Source organism: Ciconia boyciana, chromosome 1 (genome assembly GCF_034638445.1).
Source record: "Ciconia boyciana chromosome 1, ASM3463844v1, whole genome shotgun sequence".
Taxonomy (NCBI): Eukaryota; Metazoa; Chordata; class Aves; order Ciconiiformes; family Ciconiidae; genus Ciconia; species Ciconia boyciana.
The window spans coordinates 33065543-33091247 of NC_132934.1; the positions used below are offsets into that span (position 1 = coordinate 33065543).

Below are 25705 nucleotides of genomic sequence, written 5' to 3' on the forward strand. Positions count from 1 at the left end.
GGCTGGGCGTGGGGCGGTAGCGCCGGGGAGAGGGAGTTAATGCGGGAGGTGGGGGGGAGCCGCTGGGAACTCCCGCCCGGCGCTGCCGCCCGCCTCCCGCGGCGCGGCCCCGCTCCTCCGCCCGCCCCTCGCCGCCGCCCGCCCGCCCGCCGGGAGCGGCTCCAGCGCCGGCGGGGCCGGGCCGGGGCCGCGGCGCCGAAAGTTTGGCGGTCCCCGGCCGCGCCATGGGCTTCGACCCGTCGCGCTTCGCGGCGCCGGTGGCGGCGGAGCTGCAGTGCAAGCTGTGCGGGCGGGTGCTGGAGGAGCCGCTGTCCACGCCGTGCGGGCACGTCTTCTGCGCCGGCTGCCTGCTGCCCTGGGCGGCGCGGCGGCGGCGCTGCCCGCTGCGCTGCCAGCCGCTGGCGGCCGCCGAGCTGCGCCCCGTCCTGCCCCTCCGCAGCCTCGTCCAGAAGCTGGAGGTCAAGTGCGACTACAGCCCGCGGGGCTGCGGCCGCACCGTGCGGCTGCGAGAGCTGCCCGCCCACCTCGCGGCGTGCCGCTACGGGCCGCCGCCGCCGCCGCCCGGCCCCGCCGAGCCGGAGCCGCAGCCGCGGGGCGGGCCCCCCCCCGGCCGCTCGGGGGGCGGCTCCGCGGGGCAGCCGCGGCGGCCCGAGCCGGGGGCGCCTCCGCGGCCGCGGGCGGGCGGCGGGCACCGCTGCCTGCGGGCGCTGCGGGGCGGCGGCGGCGGCGGCAGCCCGGAGCCGGGTCCCGAGCTGAAGAAGGAGGCCCTGCGCTGGAGCAGGAGGGAGAAGTCGCTGCTGGCGCAGCTCTCGGCGCTGCAGAGCGAGGTGCAGCTGACGGCGCGGCGGTACCAGGCGAAGTTCGGCCAGTACATGAGCCACATCAGCAGCATCACCCGCGACCTGGCGGGCAGCCAGCCCGGCAAGGTGAGCGCGGGCGCGGAGACCCCTCCAGCGATGCGCTCCCCGGACCTGCTTCTGCCCTGCCCGACTTGGGAGCGACCGGCCGAGGTGACGGTGCGAGCGGTGTCCCCTGGGCGCCAGCGGTCACCCCCAGGTCCGCGCCGGGACCCAGCCCGATCCCCCCCGCGCGTCCCCCGGGCGGTGCGAGCCGCTTCTGCCCGTCCCTCGCCGCCCCCGGGGAGATGGAGCCACCAGCCCCGGCCGGGGACACGCTTCTTGGCGGTCCCTGTTTCGGAGCCCTTCGGTGGCCGAAAACCCGGGCGGTGGCGAGACCAGCGGTGCCTGGTAGCGGCGGTGGCAGAGCGGGGCTTGTCGCTTGCATGGCCGGAGGGGATGGGAAGCGGGAGGGAGGGGAGAGGGTTTCGCTCTTCGGCTGGCAGCCGGCAAGCGGGTCCCGGTTGCTCCGGGCAGGGTGGCCGCATCAGGCCTCCCCGCCTCGCAGGGACCCGGCTGCTGGTGCCGCTCAGCTTGCTGCAGCTGGGACTGGCAGAAGCTGAAGGGCATAGAGCCGCCTTTTAACTTTTATTTGAGCAGCCGAGAAGCTGTCTTAAAAAACTGGAGCATAAAATTATTGTAAACTTTGGAAACAATGATGAAAGGACGGCAAAGTCTCTCTCGTTTGGTACAATGGAGTAACGGATGACACTGTTGATAGCAGAGACCGGTGCAGTGCTTTGCTCTCTTCTCAGGTCTGATGACATTGCTCAGATAGCGACTTGCTTCCTTTAGGCTGAATAAACCGTCCGAGAGTACTGGCGAGCTGGCTTAACTCACAGTAAGGGGGTTGGTTTTTTTGAACGTTAACTCCGGGCTGGAAGATCGCTGTGCAGGCTCTGGCACTGCTGGTTGCAGCTGTGGCGGAGAGTGTTGCAATGCAAAGAATTTTTCTTTTTACCCAAATCTTCCCGGACCTTCGGGAAGCAAGATCCCTAGTGGAAAAGGTCTGAGCAGCCAAACTCGCTCCGGAAGCCATGTAGTGTGCTGGGCATCTGACGGCTGCATGGGAAATGGGAAAGGGGACGTTGTTTGCAGGACACCTGTGTGCGTAGAAACATGGCTCTTCGTGGCATTGAGAAGCTTTGTGCTTGGAGACTTTGAATATTTAATCTTTTTCTCTTTTTTTTTTTCCTGATTTCCTTTGGCTAGCTAATCCATGAGGTTTAGGTTGCTGGCTCTGGGAGGTGTGCTCCTGCATCTGCTTCATCTCTTGGCAGATGGGATAAGGTCATATGAAGGGGGGCAGCAGTGACAGCTGAGGAGCGGGGGGTGTGCGAGAAAAGCAGTGGCTGTAGAAGGGAGGAGAGAGATGTGGATTTTCGGTAAAGAGTTGGGAAGGAGGTGTGGGGATGGGCGTGGAGGCATCTCTCCTCCTGGGCAGCAGCGGAGCATCTGCCATTCCCGAGCACTGCCAGTAGGTGTTGCTGTATGCACTGCCGCTCACAAATCTCTTTTACAGATGAGACCAGGGTAATGAATAAAACAGGCATTTGGAAGAAAAACTATTGATAAAGTAAAACTGTACTTCATTCAGATCAAATGTATCATGCGGCAATAAAACATTTCGCTGTCACAGTTAATAAAATATGGGCTTCAGCGTTAAGTATTATATTTTGAATGTTTAGAAAGGTATACCTTATTTAGTTGTCAAATTTATATTAATCAACTAATTTATAGACACTGGCAAACACAACACCTAATAGTGCTGGATGAATACAAACTTTTTTTTGTGGGGAATATGGCTCCTGAAATGTAACTATTATCATATGTGAACAAGGTAAAATAAGCGAACTTGCTGTGCTACAGCCTCCAAATATTTTTTCGCTCATATTCTTTTTTTCAGAAAATTATTTACTTGTTCCACTGAAAGAAAAGGTTTCTTTCTCTTTTTCTTTTTTAGCTTTGACTCCATCACTGGTTTTGAATGTTTGCTTTATATTTTAAACCTTGTTTAGAAAAAACTACTTTTTTACAGACATGGTTTTGGATTCTTTCTTTTTGGGAGAGAAGTGAAAGGCTGGGATGAAGAGTTGGATTGCATTTTCTGTGTGTATCTTCCCTGAAAGTTGCTATGAATGTGTACTGATATGACTTTGGGGTCTGAAAATTATCATGTTGTGTATTTTAACCTATATGTTTAATGTCTGAAATGTTGACACACATAGGGATTTTATTTTTTTTTAGAAACTTCCAGACTTTTGGAGCTCTGACTTTTTTCAGTGGTGCTGAGCATTCCTCCCACCAAAAGCCTGCATTTTTTTCTTTTCAGCACTGAAGATAATCATGTGTTACCTGTTACTTTTCAGTGACGCGTGACTTTTCCTTTGTTTTTTTTCCAGTGCAAAGTCTTTCATTATCTTTTCAGCCTAATTTTCCTTTAAGCCTTGTCTTACGTATTCTCCAGCTAAAACTCTTTTGTACATTAGTGCTTTCACTAAAGATCTTCTTTTTGAGACTGTATCCTTTAACAATATTTCACCTCTTGCTTCTTAGGGAGGAGAACCCAAACCATTAACGATCATGCTACACCGAGAAAATGATACTTTGGGATTCAATATTATAGGAGGACGACCCAATCAGGTAACAAGAAAAGTAACTGTAGGTTATTTTGACCATACTTTCTGTTACTATATAAACTGTTAATAATAAAAGAGTTACTTTCGATGACAGTAGGTATGGAATCAGCTCCATAGATAGAAGAACTGTATATTATCAGGTGTAATTGGAGTCATTGTTTTGAAGATGTAATCTTGTGAGAATTGGATTATTCTCATTTTCAGGAAAGGTGTTACCATTGTTTTTGCTTTAAAACTTTAGGCTGATCTGCACTCAGTTCCCATGAGAGTAATATGTATTCATGCAAACTGTTCAATGGAAATCTCTGGGACTACTTATAAGAGTCATTGTTGCCGGATTAAGCCATTGGAATTTTTGGAAACAGCTTGCTTTTTTTTTCATTTAAAGGAGAGATGAAAATTTGCTTCTGTTGCTCTGATAGTTTAAGCACATGTCCTACTCTCACATGCCTGCTTTCAATTTTTCTTTCTTTGTGAACTGAAACAGAGTTTTCATCGATGTTGTATCTTAAATCAATCTAGTGTCATCAGTCTAGCTTTAGAAAGTTCATTGGAAACCATAGAATATGCATAAGGATCACTAACCCCCCCTAGAATATGCATAAGAATATGCTTTTTTTTTACTTCATCCTTCCAAAAGCATTAATCAGGACTGTCATTACATGTGAAGGGTAAAGTGTTAAACTGGAAAATTAATAGTTGATTAAAAAGGCTTGGTAATAATTATGCACTGATCAGGTCCTTGTTAAGTGGGAGAATTGTAATCTCCTGCTATTATTGAGGGGAATGGGACCCTATATATTAGTTTGGCAATCTTCTGCTCTAAAGCTATATGTAGCAGTGCCAAAGAGTCTGTTCTCATTAGCCTATGAAGTTCACTGTCTGTGCTGCAGAATTACTGTTCACTGTGGGTAAATATGAAGACCATCAGTCAGCAAATGTTGGTGCTGTAAATCCAAAGCAAGAGTTTCTTAGATTTTCTAGTGGAAGGATGAGACAACAGGTGGCTATAAGATAAAATACATGCGCTTTGATTATATCCATATTTTGAGCATACCAGTAACAAAGTCCAGACAATCTGTAGTTTGGATTGCAGTGTGACTTGTTATTTACAGCTGTAGCAAAACTGCAGGGAAAAGGGAGCATGGTGTTCAGCTTTCTTTGGATGGCAGCTGAGCTTCTCTGAAGTACTGACATGCTGACAGTGCATACTGGAAATTTATTTTATATTACAGTTAGGCTTTTTGAATGAATATTCTGGAAGTTTAAGGAATAAATGATAAATATATGAAGGTTCATAGCACTGTTCGTGGAGAGAACTGCTGACCGGAGAGAATGGTCATGGTCTTCCATTAACACTGATAGTTGGAGATGGAGAAGTTGGTGGAACTGTGAGGCAGAGGTGGGTCTCAGGGGTTTCTGAGTCTTTGAAGTTTAATTCGGAAATTCTGTTTTGTTTTGTTCTCATTGTGATAAATGTGAATACCACAGAAGTTTGATTGACAGTTCCCAGATACCAGCATAAGGTCTTGCTCAACTTATCTGGAGCCAAAGGAAATAACAGGAAAAAAGGATTGAGTTGACTCAAATAATGAAAATAAAAAACTCTGCCCAAAAACTTAAATAATGGAACAGGAATTGGTTGGTAATGAGACAAAAAGAGTGCATGAAGGCAATCTGTACATTCAGGTTGTTCAGGGAAAAAGCACCCTTGGGTGAAGCGTTGGCTCTTGCAGCGGAAGAGCAGAGCAGTGGTGTAATTATATTAGTCACCTATGTGGGAATGTGTTCCTTCACCACACATTATTTGTGTTTTATAAGTACAATGCAGGTTTTTCCCATTGGAAAGCAGGTGACTGTTGGTGACTTGGGGAACGTACATACATACTTTCCATTTGCTGTGTTTCATTTAAGTCCACAATAGGCTTCCCCACCATTCATCTTCTACCTGGAGGGGAGGAGCAGAGGAAAGGAACGACTCACCACAAGCTTGTCTTTTATTTTGTCAGGAAAGGATTTATTTCACATAAGTGTGTGTTTCTGGGAGGTGATTCATTATTCTAATGGAGCAAGGCTGCTTTGATCCCCACTTTTGTCCTGGGCCCCAGCTCTGGCTGGCTGGGAGGACTGTCCTCCAGAGCAAGCTGTGGAAGCTGTGCCCCCCGAGGACACTACGGCAAAGCCGTGCTGGAGGGAAGTGTGTGCTGTGGGCATGGCTTGGGGCTCCTGCAGTCACCCACAGGCTCAGCTAAGGGTTGGGTAAACCAATCATCTCCGTAGCTCCCCACCAGCCCCTGCCATGCAGCCCGTGGGCTGTGTGACAAGGTGCCAGAGCTCGGTATGCCGCGTGCTGCGTTTTCGTGTCAGGGCTGGTGGATACCAGCACGTGCTGCCAATGGGGACCACAAGCCAGACTAAAATATGCTTTTTCTTACCACGTCATACATCGCTCTTGAAAAAGCCAGCGAAATTTCTTATGGAAAATAATACAGTTTTATGTGGGTGAAGGTACTGTACTCTAGCCTTTTGTTTTCTTAAGAAAAAACTAAACCTTGCCCTTCATGCATTTTGGTTAATGACTATTATGCTTCTTTTATCAGAGTTTCATTTCTCACTGCTTACATGGGAACTCAGTGGAGGTCTGTTTGTTCATCATTTTGAAATATTGCTGGAACTGTAAATAAGTTTCCCTTTTGCTTCTTACCAGACACCTGTGAGTCTCTGTGGCAAAGGACAAAAACTAGGGAGTTTGTGAAATCATAGTCTGACTAACATCGTGTTGAACAATTATTTGTTCACTTGAAATCTACTTGGATTGAATCTCCATGGGCCAGTTGCCACACACTGCACAGCATGTTTTACAGTGGCTCCATTTTTTGTTATGCCTTTATCATTTTCTTAACAGGAAAAAATTATTAAAAAATTTCGCCATGAGTGTATAGGACCTAGACCTAGAAACCTGTACGCATATGAATCATGCTGTTGGTCAGGGATTCACGAGCCACAGAAGGAAAGTAAAAATCGTATAAACTGCTATCCAAAGCATAAATAATCTGGAAAAAGATTCCTTCATTTATTGCTATCTAGGTTATTATTTGTATGAACTCTTAAAAATACTTTAAGTAGGCAGTGTCTGCTTGGCATTATTTTTTTATTAATAATGATTTAAAACTATTTTAAACTATCACGTAATGAAATGAAGTAATTTTAGCATGTGCAGCAACATCAAGTATATCATTCCAGCTGTTGTAGATAACTTATCTGCTTTAAATTTGACCTTCATGTGAGTTGTACTTAGCAATGTGTAGACATCCACTGGAAGTGGGTTCTCTTTTTGTCCACAGCTGATCTGTATGGATTTCACAGTTGAGCAAGTTCTCAGTCTCCCATGTGAACAGGATTTATGAGGTTAACCAATTCCAACCAAATCCTATCACTGTTACATGCCAGCTAACTAATGTCACTTTGTTCCTTGGAGCTTTATTTTCAAGTGCAGGAAAAAAGTTTACAAGCAGCAGTACTGCAGTAGCCCTTTCCGTCCTGAGAGAAACACTTGTGCATCCGCTTTTATGAGTATCGTCCTCTGTGCATTTATGTACTAGTCACTAACTGCTGTGAAGGTTGAGGTCTGCTTTAAGTATCTTAGCTGGGATCTGACTACCATTGCACCCTGTGTCTCATTTAGACTAAAATAACCAGAAGTAAATGGATAATCTCATAAAAAATGCTGGAATGGTTCATTAATTCTGTCCTTTTGATTAATGACTAGTTTGCGTTAAGCAAGTTTAAAAAAAAAAATCCCAAGGAGCTTCATTCTTAGCTAGAAAAGTGAGCTGCGTATTTCAGGTGGATTTGCATTTTTCATTGCTGCTGATTTTAGTACCATCTAATTTCTCGTATTAATGTGGGCCTTTTTGCAACTTCCCTATCACCTGGTACAGAACAATCAGGAGGAATCTGCTGAGGGAATTTATGTGTCAAAGATTTTGGAAAATGGACCTGCAGACAAAGCAGAAGGCCTGCAAATTCATGACAAGATTATTGAGGTAAGAAAAAAAAAAACACCACTGGATTAGTCTGTTATATTATCAGATTAATCAAGGATTTGATGTTTTTTACACTAATTACATTGTAATTTTCCTCTTTTGCTGTGTCTAAACATGATTCTTGCACACTGAACTGCTCAAACATTTCTCAGATACGAAGACGCACGATGGATTTTTCCAACAACTAATAAATGTATTGGTCTTGGGATTAAGCTGATTTAAGCAAGGCAAAGGTGTAGACACTGAAATAGCAAGCAAGAGAGGCATTTTGTATTTCTTTTTATTAACTTGAGAAAGAAGGCAAATGACTATGGAAATTCACAGGTTTAGTGAAATTTATTTTGCCATGTGTAGTGGGTATTACTGTTGTGACTCTGGGACACTGCAGTGCTCTGAACCTTCTTAAGCAATTAGAGAAAGTACTTTCTGCTATATGATCAGAAGTAGATCATTTGTTGTTCTCATCAGGACCAATATAGCTCTTTCCCAGTCATGTAATATGCTAGCATGGAAGTTTTAAAGTTTATTCCTGCATTGTATGCAGTTTTTTCCCATAAAATAACTGTAATTTAAAAATATACCAATAAATCAGTCTGAAGAATAGATTGCTGCCTAGCCTACGTGTGTAACCATAATTAGCCCTGTAAGAGGTCTCGAAGGACCAGTTTCAAACAGTCACTGAAATAGACTCCTTAGGGTGCTGTCAAAACAGCATTTCACATCGCAGCTCTAATACAACTCTCTGAATGACAGCATGTACCAGTAGCTGCTGGCTTTGTTTAGGATACATCACTCCAGCCTTGGGTTTAGGGGAGGCTCAGAAGCATGGTGTGAACTTGCCAGTTGGATGGCGTTTTGTACAAAGACACACAAAACAAGTGGATTGGGATACAAATGCAGAGTGCTGCTGCTGGCTTCTTGCTTTATATCGCTGTTAAGGACTAGAAACATAAGCCAAGTGTTTGAATGCTGGCATTGCTCTTAATGTTGGGAGCCTAGAGCAGTGTGTGAAACCAAATTAATATATTTTCTTGTAAAAATAAAGCTCATGCTCTTAGCTGGCAGATACATGCATGTCTAGTAGAAACCAAGTTGGCTGAGCAGAACTGAACTTGCAACATAACTCTTATCTCCCCAAGATATACAAAAAGCTTTCGCATCCAATTTTTTTGTAACAGCAGCCTTATGTTGAAGAAATGTTTCCTTCTGACATTACTATTTCCTTACCACGTTGTATTTTCTACAGACTGACCAGCTATGTAGTTTTATGCAATTGCTCAACACTTCCTGCTTTATTTTATTGTTCTTTTATAGTGCCTTGATTTTTAAGACAAAATGGAGTGGTTTTGGAGGAAGGAAGAACAAAGTCACAAACCAGCATTTATTAAACGTGAGGTCATTCCTCAAAATGTCACCATAACTGAAGCTTGATTTTTATTTGTTGAAAAATTCTGATATAAAATCATAACTGATATTTAAATTGCTAGTGAGAACATACAGATTTCAGTTCTATGTGAAACTATAAATCCAATCTAGCGTAAGTATTCATACAGCTCTGAATGGAGCACTATTTTCACCATATTAATATACAACAGCTTTGTATATAATTTTTTGTATTCGGGCAAGCGTTTAAAAATGTTCAGGGTTAGGCGAAATATTCTACTAAAAGTTTCAGTGTTTCAAAATTTGTTAGACTAAAATAAAAAGAGGAAGAGAAATGGTAACATTAAGACTTTCTAAATGAAATGCAAATGAGTAATTATTGCTCCATGCTAGATCTAGGAAGCAGCTGGAATCCAAAAGTTGAGTTTTTCCTTGCTCGTACATAGCTATCAATGTCTTCTTGCACCAGGATGCCCTGCCAGCACTGCTGCGGTTTGTTGTGAAAGATCAATATGAAAGCTTCTGCTGTGAGGAAGTAAGTCGGATGGTGTAACTGTTTCAAAGATGTTGGCAGATACACAGAATATGAGTTTTAGTGAAAAGTTGATAGGAAGTGGGACTTATTACTATTGCTTGCTCTTCACTCACTTGGTGATCTGATCTAATGGGTGATATTTTATGAGACCATTTTTCAGTAATCAAGAGCAGAAGGAACCAATGTTGTTCGGAGAGCCTTTAATAGCTTCAGTCACTTGTTTGGCAATGTGATGCCCAGGGTGTTTCTAGCAATGCATAGCTAATGGGATAATGGACAAAACTATCCCATTAAATCAGGAGAAAATCTGTTCTCAAGGCGTGTTGCTAAATAAAGAAGGTAATTTGTTTCAGTGCTTTATCAGATGTTTAACAAATGTTAACTGCATGTGGTTGACGACAGTGAGTTGTGCACATTTCAGATGACCATCTTGTGGGTAACCTAGTGCAGCGAATGGATTTCACAGTCCTATGGCATTGGCAGCTGGAATTGTGAGCCAAGGCTGGCAGACATAAGTATTGCTGCCTTTTACTTTATATACGTCATTATCTATGGCAGCAACCTTGCTTTGAAAGGATGCCAAGGGGAGAAATCAGATTTCTTTATTAAGGTATTTATTCTAAGTGTAAAAATGCCACACAAATGACGACTTCTTGGAGGTTTTTGAGATCTGGCATATTCTGTGCATATTCTGTGCCCAGAATATGGGCAATAGAGCCTCTTTGATTCTTTAATCTGAAAAAACGTTGGTGTTTGTGTGGGCTTTACTCTCAGGTGAGCATATTTTGTGCTTGAGGACCTGAAAACTGGAACAGATGCCTGTGCCTGTGAGCTGGCAGGGTGGTGGAGGGTGAGGGTGACAGGGAGAGGTGAAGGGCGACAGCCCCAGGTACCCTGTGTCAAGGGGCTGCACTCTGCACAAGGTACTGTCACAGGACCCTCACTGGTCATTTTCACTGTTCTGCTGAGGAACAGAAGATGTCAGGCACAGCTTTACCCTCTTTATTCAAGGTTAACTCCTCTGTGAGAAGAGACTTGTTTATGAAGTGTAAAGCTGGCCTGGGACAGTGATGTGCACAAGCAGCACTCTGGTGATGTGTACTTTCAGGAATCTTATTGCAAGCCAAAAATTATAATTATTTGTTCATCAAGGAGAAACTCTTCCTCCTGAATTACTTCTGTGTAGCAGGTTCCTCCAGATGTCATGGTCTTCTGCTGCTCTCAAAAGTCTTTATCCAAAAATCTAGCTCCCTAAATTAACACAGTGCAGCATGTGTTCCCGGACTAAACACTGTTCACGTGCTATAAAAAGCATCTCATAAAATGAGATGCAGCATTGATATCTGTGAGTCCCAACATGAAAGTCTTGGATATGAGCAGTCGTATAAAGCCACCAGACCTCTAACTTTTGGATCTCTGTCTTCCTTTCCACCCTCCCTGTGAATCCCAGGAGGAGGAGAGAAGCAGCAAGCCATGCACAGGACTGTCTGTTAGTGCTGGTTAAAAGAATTATGGTTGCTGCTGGGAGAGAATGGATCACAGTTATACAGCTATGCATCATTTCTTCTCCCCCTCGCTTCATGCAAATCTTTCCTACAGAGTAAGTAAGTTCACTGCCCAGCTTTGCTAATAGCCTCCTCAAGGCAGTATAAAACAGCTATGATCCTTGGCAATGTTGCTGATACACAGAAGTGTTTTACCTGCTGCTTTTTGTATACATATTTATAGTTCTGAGCGGTAACACTGGAACTGTCTCTTTCTGTTTGAGGAAAATTTTACTCTCTCAGTTTGCAGTCAGTTTAACTTCACGTAAGAATGGCACCACATTGACCAAAGCTCCAAGTACACTAGTTAATGCGTAGTTAACAAGCCATTCAGAACTAGTTCTTTATACTTGTTTTGGGTTGGTTTTTCTTTATAGAATACTAAATTTTACAAATAATGGTATGTCATCTCCTCTGGTTTTAAGCCCGACTTTAGAAAAAAACAGTGACTGATTTTCTCAAGGCCTCTTTCATTCTGTAAGTCACAATATCTTGCAAAATACCATTGTATCACTAAAGTGGGATATGCTGATTTTATCTTTTCACTTCAGTGTTGTACATAAAATACATGACCAGGACAGAATTTGCAATCCAGATGGAATTCCTGATTTATTTTTTTTTTAAAGAGCAGTATTTCATCAATTTGAGGAAAAAGAGCTACTGTTAATTCACATTGCCTAGGAGACAAAGCCCTGTAGTCATAGCTGAACCTTCTGTAGTAGGTTTGCCAAATAACAAAACAGCAGTGCAAAACCTTGTGTGCAAGTAAAAGGGGCTTAGGCTGAAGACCAAAATATTCATATAAGGAACTGTAAGCACATCATTGTCTGGAAGGCTCAAGTGTTTTTCTGTTCCTTGCACTGCAAAGCAAAGGCTTCTGTTCTTTTACTCTCAAGTGAAATGAGAATATTGGCCCTTTTGCATTTTAGTCAGTTGATTCTCATTAATTTGATGGCCGAGAAGCAGGCATGATGGAGCAGAGGGGAAAGAAAAACGTTTTTAGTCTGGGATCTTTAAGTCTTTTTGAAAAATGAGATGGATGCATGTGTATCATAATTATGTATTTTGTTTATGCAGCCTGAGTTCCGTAAGTATATAATAAATAAGACTTCATCCCTTATTCTGTGTTTCCCTTTGTTCTTTTCACTTTTTTGGAGAGTACACACACAATGACTTTCAAGTGCACGTCAGCAAAGCCAGTTTCAATAAAGATGAAGTCTTGAGGCTTATCCTGGCAGAAGTAACTTACATCTGCAAAGCGCTTACACAGAAACTTTTTTAACTATTGCCAGACTGCTGACTGTGCTGTGTGTCAGCCTTGTGATGTTTTATCTTCTTCATGTTTCTGTCATTACACTCACTATGTTGCTCAAGCAAAATCTTTGATACTAGTCATGTTTATTTGGCTAAGAATCTCCACTGTCAGATTATGTCTGTAGAAATAGTGAGCTTAAAAACTGTCTTGCTGGGATCAGAGCTAGTAGATTTGGGATGGCTTTGAACCAAAGCTGCACATGATGTGGCCAGTAAGATCTGGGTGGTAGCTGAGGAAACTTTTATATAGCTAATGTTAGCGGTGTGGATTTCAGTGTATCTGAATGTGCCCAAAGTAGCCTAAGGAATATTAAGCTCTCTTAAATCCTTAACAAATTCATAATGTGTGTTGCAGGTAACCAGGTCTGGCACCTGCATTCATTAGATAACCACTAATTAGTCTGAAAGATCCCTGGCAGAATAGATCAGTTATACCATGGGCTTTAGAAATACCTGTAGCCTCTTTTCACCTCTCCCTTGCCTGTTGAGATACAGGGTTTTGGACACCTCAATTCTTTCATCTGTCTGAAGAAACTTTAAAAAAGTCAGGTGTGATCAGGTCTGTACATAACTTCATTTGAATAGGAACTACTGCCCCTGCTGGCTTTTTTACTTAACAGAAAGTCTTGGAGTGCTTCTCCAAGAAGTGAGAGATCTGGGTTGCGGGCTCTGCCCTGCCTGCAAAGGATTGAACTTACCTATCCAGGTAATTGCCCTCATTACTAGGGCAGAGGCTAGCCTGTGTGAGACCAGCCTCCACCCATCCTCTTCAAGCAGAGCTAGGTGCCAGCAGGCATTTGAGAGTCAGGATTATCCAGCGATAATCTGCTGTGAAATAGATGCTGTTCCAGGGAGCTGTATCTGGAACACTGGTCCTGCCCTTCTGTAGGTAAGTGCTTGTGCCAATACATGAGAGTTTCCCTCTTTCTTGCACAGTTTTCTGTCGTACATGACACTTTCTTGAATGATACTTGCATTTCTGACTTCATAGTGTCTTGACTTTTAGAGGGGAGGTAGCAATGCTGTTAACCAGGATATCCTTTAGCTAGGACACTTTCCTAGATATGAAAGATGGGGTTCCCTGACTGAATAAATAGCAGTAGCTGGGGTTTTCCTCCTCTTGGTCTTTGTTCTAGCTGCTATGTTATCTAAAATGTGGTTACTGCTCTGATGCCCACTCTCAGAAGGCTATGCAGGCTGGATCTCATGTAGGTGGATTAACTTAGTGTTCAATGTACTGTCTGTGCAGGAAGCTGACACCTCACTGTGGGCATCCTGGAATGCCTGAATTTTGTACTTTATTGTCTGAATTCCCAAATATCAGTAGCCTAAATTTGACTGGACTTGCCATAGGTCTTTAGAGGTGCCTGCATTGCTCTCTATTCACTGAACTAAAATGCAAATGTTATGTTTAGGGGAACAGGTTATGTTCCTTCTAGAAAGCACTTAAAATTCCAGCAATTTACTGTATATGTTTTAAAAAGAGAACATGAAACTTTTGTTTATATGTGACCTACAATTTCTGTATTTTTTTTGTGGTGAAATATATTAGAGAATGGGCTACTGAAATATAACACTTCCATATATAATGTTTTCTTGCAAATCTTAATAAGACTTCACAAAATACTTTCTATCCTAAGAAAAGGGAGAAATGAAACAAAATGATATTGAAGAAGTGGAGAATGTGGTGTTAATAGGGTAATACTGAATAATAACTTAATCTTTTGTGATCAGAAATTTGGTATTTGATCCATCAGTTGATTGAATGGAGTCTTACATTCATAAACAGGCAAAATATTATTTTGATACTTGTGTAAAGCAGCATAATGGAAAATTTTAAAATGCCTTGGCTTTTAAGAGGTGATTTTTTTTATCTGTGGTATAACCTGAGAAGTTTCTATCTGCTGAGAACTTGCTGTGGACCCAGCTCTAGAGAGCTGCAAGCCTTTAAGATGGTTTCTCAGCTGTGTTCATTTGGGCGTGTTCTCACAGACAAGCCAGGCATGTGTGCAAGTATAATGCTACGTTGTTGTTAGGGAAATATGTGTGCTTACAGTGCTTTTATCTAAAAAAAGTGGAAATGCCAAATGTGGTTGGAATATGACCACCAGATGAACTCTCCAAGTAGTGTATTTGCAGAATTGGTATATTCAAGAGATAAGGCAGTATCGTCCTTTTCAGCAAGCCTCTTCAGATTGCGAGTCATAGCTCTTTTGAGATGCAGCTAGCTGCTGTACTGCACCTTTGTATGTGCTTGGATGCTTCTCTGCAAGGGGCTCCCAGTAAGCAAAGGAGATACTAGGGTGGCTGGAACAGGGCACAGGGCAGATGTGGTGGAAGGAGCAGTGTGGGAGTATTTCTGAAATGCAACCCAGCATGAAAGGAGTAAAGAGAGCAAACTAAGTGGAAGTGGTGAAAATAATCTTACAGTGGGTTTTTATACTACTCCTACCATGTTGGGTCTTTGTCTAGGTGACTTAACGTTAGGCATGATAAAAGAGGCTTCGGGATCTTGCATGCACATGAGTGTGCATAACCCCCTCTCTCCAACAAGATATTTCTGTTTTGCTCTGACTGTGGTGGATCTCTACAGCATCTGGATCACTGTAGGAGCAGAAGGGGAAGAGTGAAGGAGAGTATGCAAAGAAGAAGAACAACAGGGGAAACTGAGTTTTACAATGAAAGAGTACAAAGCACCAACCTCATGTTTCCACAGGAGTGTTTTCCAGTGCTTGCCCATAAATAGGCAGTGTGGGAGAAATGGACGGGATGTAGGAATAGGGGTAACTGAATTGTGGAATAGGATCATCTATTCACACTGCCATGAAATCTGATAGGGAAAAAAGGTGGAACAGTACTGGAGCAGAACTATGATAACTGTACTGTGTCTGCAGAGTGGGGCAGTAGCCAAATTGGCAAGTCAGTGGTGCTGTTAGGTAGGAAAGATTCTGGTTAACCTGTGGAAGAGCTGACTAACATAAGAACCTGCAAAATCCCATAAACGGTGTTGCTACCATGCACCACAGATCCCTAGGCACCGTGTGAAGGCCTGATCACACCCATCTTCTTCATAAAGTGTCTAATCTCACCCCTGAGGGATAACGTGTCAGAAACTTGGCAAGTTGAAACTCAGCATCTTCCTAGATGCCCTGTTTGAGCTTGTCTTTGCTGCATGTCATCTTTCTTTTCCTTCCCATGATTTTTTTTTAAGCTTTAAGGTAAACCTTGCAAAACAATGGAACTTTAGCACACTTCCATCTCACCCAGCAGCAAGAGCAATGCAGTTTTATATGCAGCTGAGGTAGTAGGTTTGGAGGAAATTTTTGTTTATATGATGTTTTAGAGGTGTTCATAAGCACTTTCAGGAATGCATTAAACAACTTGACTAACATCTGTCAAATGCTGCCACTTTCATCCCCTTCCCAGGAAGAGAGGGGCATGTGCAGGGGAGTGTTTTGTTTAGGAATTTTTCAAATAATTACATACACACATATTTACATGTTTGTGTCTGTTTATGTTAGGGAAGACAAGGTCATAGAAAATGTATCTTTATATTTGTTGCTGAAGGTGGCAAGGTTTTGTGATGAAGATCCTTCCTCTTTGGTCTTTGCTCTGGGCATGATCTTGGGTCAGCCCTGAAGAAAGTGCTTTCTCTTCCATTGACAAGCTGAATCTCCATGACAGTTGGGCTGTAGGTGTGATTGTGTATCATTGCCTTGGTCTTGCACCAACTCTGTCGTATAAATATGGTGGACTTGATTGTCAGTATGGAGCTGAGGTACCCTAACCTGGTGAACTCCCGAAGGTTTGAGAGGAGGAAAGGCATTTTCTGATAACTTTCCTTAACCTTGTCAACTATGTAGTAAATAGAAAAAGTCAGAAGCTTCAGGGAGCGCTTCAGGATGGATCAGGGGGAGCTAACACTTCGAGGCTCATATGATGAAGACTAGTGGGAATAATTGATGGTAAGCCCAGCTATGGAAAGCTCTGATAAAGTCTGAGACCACACTGAGTTTGTTGCTTAGAACTGAAGGATGTGCGAGGAAGCCATGCCTCCCATAGCACACGCTGCTGGCACCCCAGAAGCTCTGGGCATTTTCAGAAAGTGAAAAGAGCCTTCTTCAGCCTTTCATGAAGGTTGTTCTTTATTGTGGTTGAGACAACTTCACAGTTAGAGGAGATGACAGCTTACATATGTTGTGTGAATGCGGTGTTTTATCCTCTTAAGTCACTGAATTGATTGTTGCAATCCAAGGATATATGCTCAAAGAGCTTTGATCTCTTCTGCCCTTTTTCTTAATCAGCTAATTATATTTGTAAGAAGTAGCTAATCACTGTTCTCTATAATTGGAGGCTGAGTGAAAAAAGCCATTAGTGTCTGCCAGTGCAGAAATGCTCAAAATGAAGTCATTATTCATGGCATCACTTAAAAAATTAATAACCTAATTTTTAAGGACCTGTGAAATGCAGCAGTATGTTGAACGGGAGAACACTCCTCCTTACAACTTGTGAATAGGAGTAGTCAGAAGCGTGTACAGCATTGTGCTTTCCAAATGCTTTGAAAATTGAAGTGATAATGTAAAAAAGGCTGCTGTTTGGAAACTTCTCTCCAAAATGCAAAATTCTGCATCATTTAAAACCATACTGTAATGGAAAAACTAATTTTCAAATTGGCAAGAGCAGATGTGGTCTCTTCAAACCACCATCAAAGACTATGCTAAGTAAAATCAAATATACTAAGCTAAGTACATTTGTTACTAATACACAGACATTTTAGTCAATGTACGTCTTGTTTGGAATTGCAAATCTAATGTAATTTTACAACTTTATATGTAGACCCAACTTGATTGAATCACTGCTGCTGCAGGAAAGGAGCGCGGAATGACTCAACACTGTTTCTTCATTCAAATAATTTTGGAAGTCATTTTCTTTATGAAATATTGTTGACAAAATAAGTCATGGCTGCTGTGTTTGTTTACATAGTACATTTATGTATGTTATTTACAGGATATGATTTACATAATATTTTCTTTGAGGAACTTGTCTTTTCAAGTAGCAAGACTGGGAAATAGGGAGGGGGGAAGGGGAAATTACAGAAAAATTTAATTCATAACTGTTGACATCCTGCTGTTTTTACTTGTTTTTTAAGTATGAAAACCTTATTTGAACATCACTGTATTCCACATCCCTATCAAATAGTTTAGCTTCTTTAAAATTGGATAAATTATGAATTTGGGTGTCTAGAAGTGGTCATCTAATGTAGGAGAAGGTCCAAAATAGGTTGATATAGAACAGGAGGTTTTTTTCCCTTCATCTGTCTTTTCCTGACCATTTGGAGCATCCAACATTTGAGGGACCCAGTGGCTCAGAGCTTGCCCATCTGTTTCTAAGTACAGTCTTTCAATCTTGCATTTGTTTCTTTAAACATGCTGATCAAGTGGGTTAATATCTGAAGTCCTTCCAGCAGCTCGCAGGAAGAAGGCATGCTTAAATGGAAGGGATTTGCTGTCTTGCGTGAATTAAAACATCTGGATCCCTACACTTCTCTGTTACAGTTTGATTGAGTTGGGCTAGTCTTTGGCACATGGCAAGTATGGAGCCATATGGTCTTCGTGCTGTCGGCAAGCCTTTTCAGCACATACCTTTGCCTATCCCCCAGCCTTCTCTGAATGATAGCTGCTACTGTGGCCTGAAAGATAAATGTTCCAGGAGCTTTCAGGCTGTTGTGCCCTTCCTGAATGGATTAACTGCATTTTTGAATGGTACAGCATCCAGCAGTCTGGAACAGAAAGCTGAATCCTTCACTTCCCCTGCAGTGCTCAGAGCCCCTGTCTAAATCGGACACCTTGTGCTAGTGCCAGATGTGTAGCAGCACTTTCTGACTTACCCTTTGTTTCCTTGCATTTTGTTTTCTTAATGTCTCCATGAAATCTCCAAGTGCTCAGCAAAACTGTTTTTTAGCATGCTCTAGATATGTGGTTAAATGGAAAACTGACTGGTTTGAGAAGTTTCTTAACAGAAATTTGCTTTCTAGTCACCAAAAAATAGTGTTAAAGTCATAATGCGTTTGCTAGTGTATCTTTTAATTGGTTTTTTTTTTGAGTGGTGAGCAGGAACCTTTCCTTATGAGAATAAGTATTATATTTTCTAAAAATATAGGGATTCTTCCTTGTTTTCAAATATTCAAAATACTTTAATTTTTTTTTTTTAAATAAGTGTCTAATATTTTTAATGATTTCTCTATTTTTCATTTAAAAAAAGAGTACGAAGAGCGTGAGGGACTAGGAAGACTATTTCTGGTTTTTTTATATAAAAGGAACCTGTAAGAAACAAAAATGATTCATATAATTTTCTGTAAATAACTCTTATTATTGCTAGAATTTCTCACTAAATAAATGCAGACCACTATTTTCAGCCTTCTTTTCTGAGTCACTTAAGTACTGTACCCTTGTACTAAGAGTGTGGGGTTTTTGTGCTTTTTCCCTCCTCCCTGCTATGAGGTAATGGAAATCTAAAGAATCAGTATTCATCACTTAATCCAGAGGTTTTATCTTTTAATTAACACAAACCATGGACAATATTATAAAGATTAAAGAACGCGTTGACATTTCAGAACACAATTCTGAGAATGAACTGTTCAGAAAGTGCTGTTAATGTCTTAACTTAGCAGAACAATTTAAGAACAAAGTTTTAATCTGATTGCTTAAACTCGTGTCTTAGGTTAGTCAGAGTCCTGCAGTCCATTACTGCTGTTCTCCTGATGTCGTCAAGAAGTACTTTGCGGAGTTCCAGGACAAAATGAAGAACTGTGTGTGTACATTAGTGACTTCTTTCTATGTGTATTGCTTTGCATTTGTCTCTTTCTCTTTCGTGTTGTGCTTGCTGTGCTTTTTAAGCTCTGTAGTTCAAAGAGCTACCTCTGTAGCTTTGAAGCACGTATCATATAGGAAACAGCTTATACTAGCCATTAAAGTTATTAATTTGAAAACCAGAATGTTACTTGTTAGCATGGCTAGTTTAACTACTCTGATTTCAATTCTCAGATCTGCTTGGTGATAGTTATAATTTTTCTTTTTAATTTAAAAATTTGGGAAAAACTGGTTGGGCTCAGTTCAGATGACCTCAGTTCCACCTAGAGCCCTTGGGCCACTGTTTCCTACTAGCTGGCTTTGCAGTGTGGTTGTGATCCTTCCCAATGAGGTTGTTGGAATGGCAGCTTTCATGTTTTCTTGCAGTAGAGATTTAAAATTACTTTTGCGGTAAAAGAAATAGGAAAAAAACCCAAATTGACAATGTTAGAGAATATTTTCACTGAGATAAATGCTGATGAAATGTAAACTATTAGAAATTCCTGTATGTTGTAATTTAAATCTTTTATCAGAAGAAAAAGTTAGTTCAATCCCTTGTTTTCTAGAGACTTTTATTTTTTGACATATAAATGTTAAGTGTCTGTGCTTCGGCTCGCTATCCTAGTCTCTTAATCAATGGGGACAGAGGCACAGGCAGAGGGCAATTTGAGATATTTTAGCTACTGTGTACAAGATGCCTGTCTGTCTGAAGTTTCCTCTCCATTTTCATTTATATTCTTTAAAACCAAAAAATATCCCCTCCTGCTTTCTTAACCAGAATTGCTGCTTAGTGTACAAGTACCAGCATTGTGCTTCTCTGTCATCTCAAAGTACCTGTTGTCTGGCTGTGCCATCTTGAGTTATTAAAAATCTGTTCTGGGAGAAGCAGCCTAAATTCCATACCCAGCTGGTAAGTTTTTGCTTTGATTCAGCCACTTGGAGATGAAATGAGACCTTAGAGGCTAATGAAGTGTATAGAGAGAAATGTGTGCTAGACTCTCACAAAATAGTGGAGTCTAATTATAAATTACTTGTGCCATCATTGATTTTTTTTTTTTTTTGCATTTCTGATTTTTAAGTGAGCTGAGTTTTCCCCAAGTTCATATATTGTACATTTTATCAGTAAGTGTCTGGCCAAACCATGATGAATCCATTTTATTAAGTAGGAGGACAATAACAAGTGATGTTAACCAGCCTGTGCCAAACCATCTGCCTGTTGTTTAGTTTTTTGAGTGCCGATTGTGTGTTCAGCAGTGTACAAAGCCCTGAAAAAAGAAATGCAAATCTAAAAATAGCATCAGAGAATCTAGAGCACACGAGGCATTTAAGATGAGATTTATCTTGCCTAATGCTAAATGTCTTAACGTTTTCTCATTCTGTAAGTATTAAAGATGAGTTAGGCACCTATTTTTAGCAAAGGTGATTAGTTCAACCTGAGATATTGAACTTAGTGACATCTGAGTTAGGATGAGATTCATTTGACCCTTCAAAGAAGACAGTGGTAGTGATACATCTTAAGCTCTTTGGATGTTTCATATGAACCAACTTCTTTTTATTGCTTTTAGTGCTTTTGAGGTTAGATTGTTGGGATAAAAGGCCTCTTTGTACAGAGTTCTTCACTGTAAAGCCAGAACAAAGCTTACTGAATCTTGTGTCATCCAAGAATGAATAAAATTTAAGAGGAAAATGTAACTTGTTTCATTCACCTTCTTGCATTACATTTCACATGGGTCTGGTATTCCATTCTCCTGGAATTACATATTTCACTAATTTAAATGGGAGCTTGAATGTACAAGGAATTGGTTTCCATGTTTATAATATGTAAAATGCCAGCTTAAATACGAAGAGAGAAATTCAGGTACAAAACTGGGCTTGGAATCCACCTACCATGCTGAGGTACTCCTATTTGAGATGGCCTGCTCCAACTCCATAGTCTTAATGACTCTCTCAATGTTATGTTTTTCATTAAACAAACAAAAGAAAATATGCATACAACAACAAGCTCAAGCCTTATTCCATGTTCCAGATATCTCGATTGCTAAATTTTGAACATTGTTACTCAAAATCTGTCAGAAATTAGCATGGGAAAAGATGCTCCAGTAAGCCTTGCCTATTTAGAGACTAGCTTTGAAATCATTTAACATATGGTTTCGTGTCATATCCAGTCTCATTAATCTCTATATCTTTGGGATTGGAATAAAGTAAACCCAAGTGTGAGAAGGCAATCTGTATCCCCTAAGAGGATGGTCAGTGTACCACTGGTTTAGCTGACTGCTGTAGTGGAAGAAATGATGTGAACAGCTGTGTCAGCTGAGAGCGCTTCCTAGATCTCAGCTTTGACTGTTCTCTGCGCCTTTTTAGAAGTCAGCGACCTCTGATTTTGGCAGTTTCCTGAGGAATCTGAGTAGCTGTTCTTGCAACCTTGGGGATGGCTTTTAGCAAGTGAAGATGCAGATGTGTGTTTGAAATGATACAGAGCGCCAGCCATCCAAGGAGCAACGCGATGCTTCGGTTTTCGGCAGTCTTCAGAGGGATAGAGTTTGTTCAGAGAAACAGACCATACAAAGATTGAGAGACTGGTGACGTTCTTTTGGCAAGAGAACAATATGAATTATCTCATTGCTCAAAGTAAGAAACTTTAATCTGCACTTTTGTTGCTTTTGGGTTTAGTATTTTGTATGGAGACATAAGGTACACAAGGGAAGGAAGGCAGCTTATACCAAACTAAGACAGTTGTAAAAGATGGGCAGGCTTTTGGGCAAAATGCACTTCCATTAAATCTGGCATAGAAAAATTTATTATACATATCTTCAATATAAGTTTTTTGGGTTTTTTTGTTTTTAAACCAGGACTGAGAAATTAAGAGATGTGGGGGTTGTTTCCTGCAAAACGTTCTTTTCCTGTTCTTTGTCATCTTTATTGATATGTCTACATGAGTTTATTCTGGTGCTTCATGGTTGGGTGTTTCCACCCAATTTCAGCAAACATATTTGTGCACTGGACGAGCACATCAGGTTTTAGGATGCACATATGTGAGATGCATTGATTCTGAGGATGCCTCTGTGGGGAGGCATTAAAAGCTACAGTTGGAAGGATACGTTGGCTGCAGAAATACCTTGAAAGGCTTTGTGGTTTGTTTGGCTTTTTTTTACATTTGTTTTTCAGTCTCCATTTGGTGTTTATTGGTCTATGGCGTGCTTTGTGTCTGCTTCTGAATTGGTGAAATTCGGGAGATGGGGTGTTGTTTAAATGCTAACGGGGACTTTTTCAAAGTTTTGTATGTAAGTAGTTGGCTAGCTCTTAGAAAGCTGTTGTACTTTGTCCTACATCAGACGAGCATAGAAAAGTGCTTCTGACCAAAAAACCAAAACAATCCCCACCCAAAACCTAAAACCCTCACTCCTGTCCAAGTATACTCTCTCTCTCTGTATATATAGTGTCTGTATATGAAAATATAAATATTGAATTTAAAAAAAGGAAAACAGAATGGTTATGTGTGTGTGCTATGTAGGACTGTAGTGAACCAGTTATTCTTGCAAGTGGGAGTGAACTGGCATTGAGAGGCTACAGTGAAGATGGGGAACACTATCGCAGCAGATGCACAAACACCAGTGTAAAGTATAATCCTTGCCTCGTGAATTAACATTGTGAACAAATGAGTCAGACTGAAAGAAAGTGATAAACATTTAATGTTCAGTATGGTGGTTTTCAAAAGCTCTTTTAAATGCTGGATTTCTTAAAATGCTCTTTGGTGGAAAGTTTTGTCACATTTTATTCGATACAGTGAAGATATTAATGGGCTAGGAGGTAAAGCACAAAGGGATAGTATAAAAGGAACATCTGAAGTTTTATCTATTAAGCAGATTTTTCCAGTCTGGTGTTTTTTTAACATGGTTTTTGAACTGTGCATTCTGGATATCATTTAACTTTCCCTTGCAACGGTTTTCCAACTCAGCTATTATATAACCATAAAGCTGTGCTTTTGGGATGAGATTTAAAATTTCTTTTTATAATTTGTGAGCTATGTCTTCCTGTGTTCAGAAAGCAACTACCATAGTTTCTCAAACTACTGCTTTACATGTGAGGATTTGGAAGTGATTAAGCTATAAAAGCTGCTGTGAGTAACAAACTAGAGTCTCTTTTCTCATGGTCTGAAACTGTAATCACTTCAGAAGAAGGTTTTTTCAAATACAAATTGTTTCTGTGAATACTACAATACAGCTTTCAGTCTCCAACCAAGGCACTGTAAAGTATGTTTGCAGTAAGAAAGATCATTTATCAACGTGAGGAAAGTGAATGATGACTGTTTTTTTCCTCCCTTCTGTGTCATGCAGTTCAGAGCAATACTGTTAAGGAATGGTGTGGGGGGGAAGCAGACAGACTTGCGTGCACATACTCATTCCTTCCTCCAGCAGCACTTCAAGAAGTTGTCAGCTTTTTAAACTGACTTGTAGAATTCTGGTAAATCAAAATTTCATGTCTTATTGCTCAAAACTGAGATAGTAGTGTGATGGTTAATTCTTTTCTTTTTGCGAATAACCAAGGGACTGGTTCTGAAAGGGCAGTCATTATTATCCGCATTAAGATTCAGTCAACACAGATTTTTTTATTTTTTTTTTTTTTCAGCTGACTTAACATCTAGAAGAGTCACTAACAGTAGAAGTCTATGGCGTTATATTTGATGAGACACGACTGCAATATTAGCTCCGTATCTAGGTTCTGAGGTTGTCTGCTGCTTTTGTTAATGCAGGGGTGTGCTGTGGCAAACAGGACTCAGTATGGCAAACTGAACATAGCCATATTGCTGTGGCTATTCTGCCAGCTCCCAGAAGATCTTCCAGGAGCAAATGGTGTTTCGTCTCTGTCCTGGTTCCCCATCCTCCCTTCCTCTCCCATTTGTCCTGCCAAGGAAAGGCTAGTATCCGTGCTGTGTGCCAGTGTGGCAGATCACAGCACCAGCACCTTGCGGTACGCTGCCATCTGTGACTAGGTAAGTTGCAGTGTGGTTTTATGTCTGTAGTGAAATGAAAAGACCTCTGGCCTTCAGAAGCCATCAACTGGGCAGACAAATTTGATATTAAATGTAAATACTGTGCTTGTCAGTGCACACAGGTGGTGTGTGGATCTGTGCGATGTGTTCTGTACTTGTAAATGGCTTCTCCGATGAAGCTGCTGTTGATTGGGCTCAGTAATAGTATAGAGAAATCTTAAGTGTATGCTTGAGCGATCTAAACTGAAACTGGTCTTAATATGCCTTGTTGAAGGAAAGGAATCCCTAAAGATCTGTGTCTGACTACTCCACAGGGAGTTGTGCACAAAAAAGCCAGTTGGTTTCAGGGCTGTGCCAAGCCCATTTACGGAGAGCGCATGTGTTTTCCTGAGGCTACAGGTCAGTGTTGAACTTCTCAAAGTTTCACCAGAGTGTCTGTGTAAATTTTGGTGTTGAGGATTGTATAGCAAAGCAAACTGCAGTATAGTCAGCTGCAAGAGTGTATCTTGAGGTAAATCATACACATTTTAATATTTTTTAAAAATTCCATTTGATATGTCCATAATGATCTCTGAATGTAAAACAAATGTATGTCTATATGTAGCTTTCCAAAATCACCTCTGAACTGATGAAGTTCAGCGTGGCATAAAACTTCGCATTTACTTTTAAAGTTTATGAAAAAAATGTTTCTGAGTCAATTTGCATAATAGGTCAAGGGTTTGGGGGTTTTTGTTTTGGTTTTGGTGTGGGGTTTTTTTGGTTTTGGTTTAGTTTTTTTTTTTTTCCCCCCCAAAAAAAGTAGGTGGTGCTTTTTTATCTCAAATAACATTATTCAGTTAAACACAATGTTAAATACTAATTGAAAGCTTTGAACAAATGCAGAGAATAGACTCTTGCATTGTTTCAGATATTACTGCAGCTGTATGCACTTGAGTGACAACTGGGAGATAGATCTTAACAGCAGTTGAGAATAAAACCTGTGTCCTTAGAAAAGAAAGCGAAAAAGAAGTGCTTGTGTGTCCTACTGATTTTAGTGGTGTTTATCCAAGAAATTCAGTTTAGAGGAGTGATTCCACACACCCCCCCCCACCCCGAATTAATCATCTTTCCAAACAGCTAATTGTCACATTATATTGGCCTCCCTGACAGGCCAATAATCATTGCTCTACACACTGGGATAGCACTTGTAAACCAGATAAAAATAATGTCATTTCAGTATGCTGCATCTTTATCATGCCAAATATAGCTCGAAACTATCATATTTTTTAGGATACATTTTTTTTCTGCCCTTAGAATTGTATTTATTTTTTAGAGGCCATATCTGGCTCTCTTTTTGCCACCTGCCACCTGTAAGTTCTGGACAGAGAAACACTCCACTGGCCTCAGTAGCTAATGGGAAGGTGGTGGAGGGGCTCACGGCCTGGGAGAGGAGGGGAGGCGAGGTGGGAGCAGGATGAACTTGAGGTGCTGAAATATTGCAGTAGGTATGGGGAGCCTGCAATAGAGAAGT

The 25705-nt window shown here is 41.4% G+C and overlaps 1 protein-coding gene across 2 annotated transcripts in view; it reads left to right on the forward strand.

The window, feature by feature from the left end:
* Positions 1–221: 221 nt before the first annotated feature.
* The window catches only part of PDZRN4 (PDZ domain containing ring finger 4), a 252745-nt gene continuing 227261 nt past the window's right edge, over positions 222–25705 (forward strand). The window contains exons 1-4 of one of the 2 annotated variants that reach the window (XM_072875285.1): positions 222–916; positions 1343–1353; positions 3457–3539; positions 7477–7581. In XM_072875285.1, coding sequence (XP_072731386.1) covers positions 225–916; positions 1343–1353; positions 3457–3539; positions 7477–7581 — 891 coding nt within the window. In that variant the 5' untranslated portion in view covers positions 222–224. Of the gene's footprint in view, positions 927–1342; positions 1354–3452; positions 3540–7476; positions 7582–25705 lie in introns of both variants that reach the window. The other variant, XM_072875209.1, reaches the window with a different exon arrangement.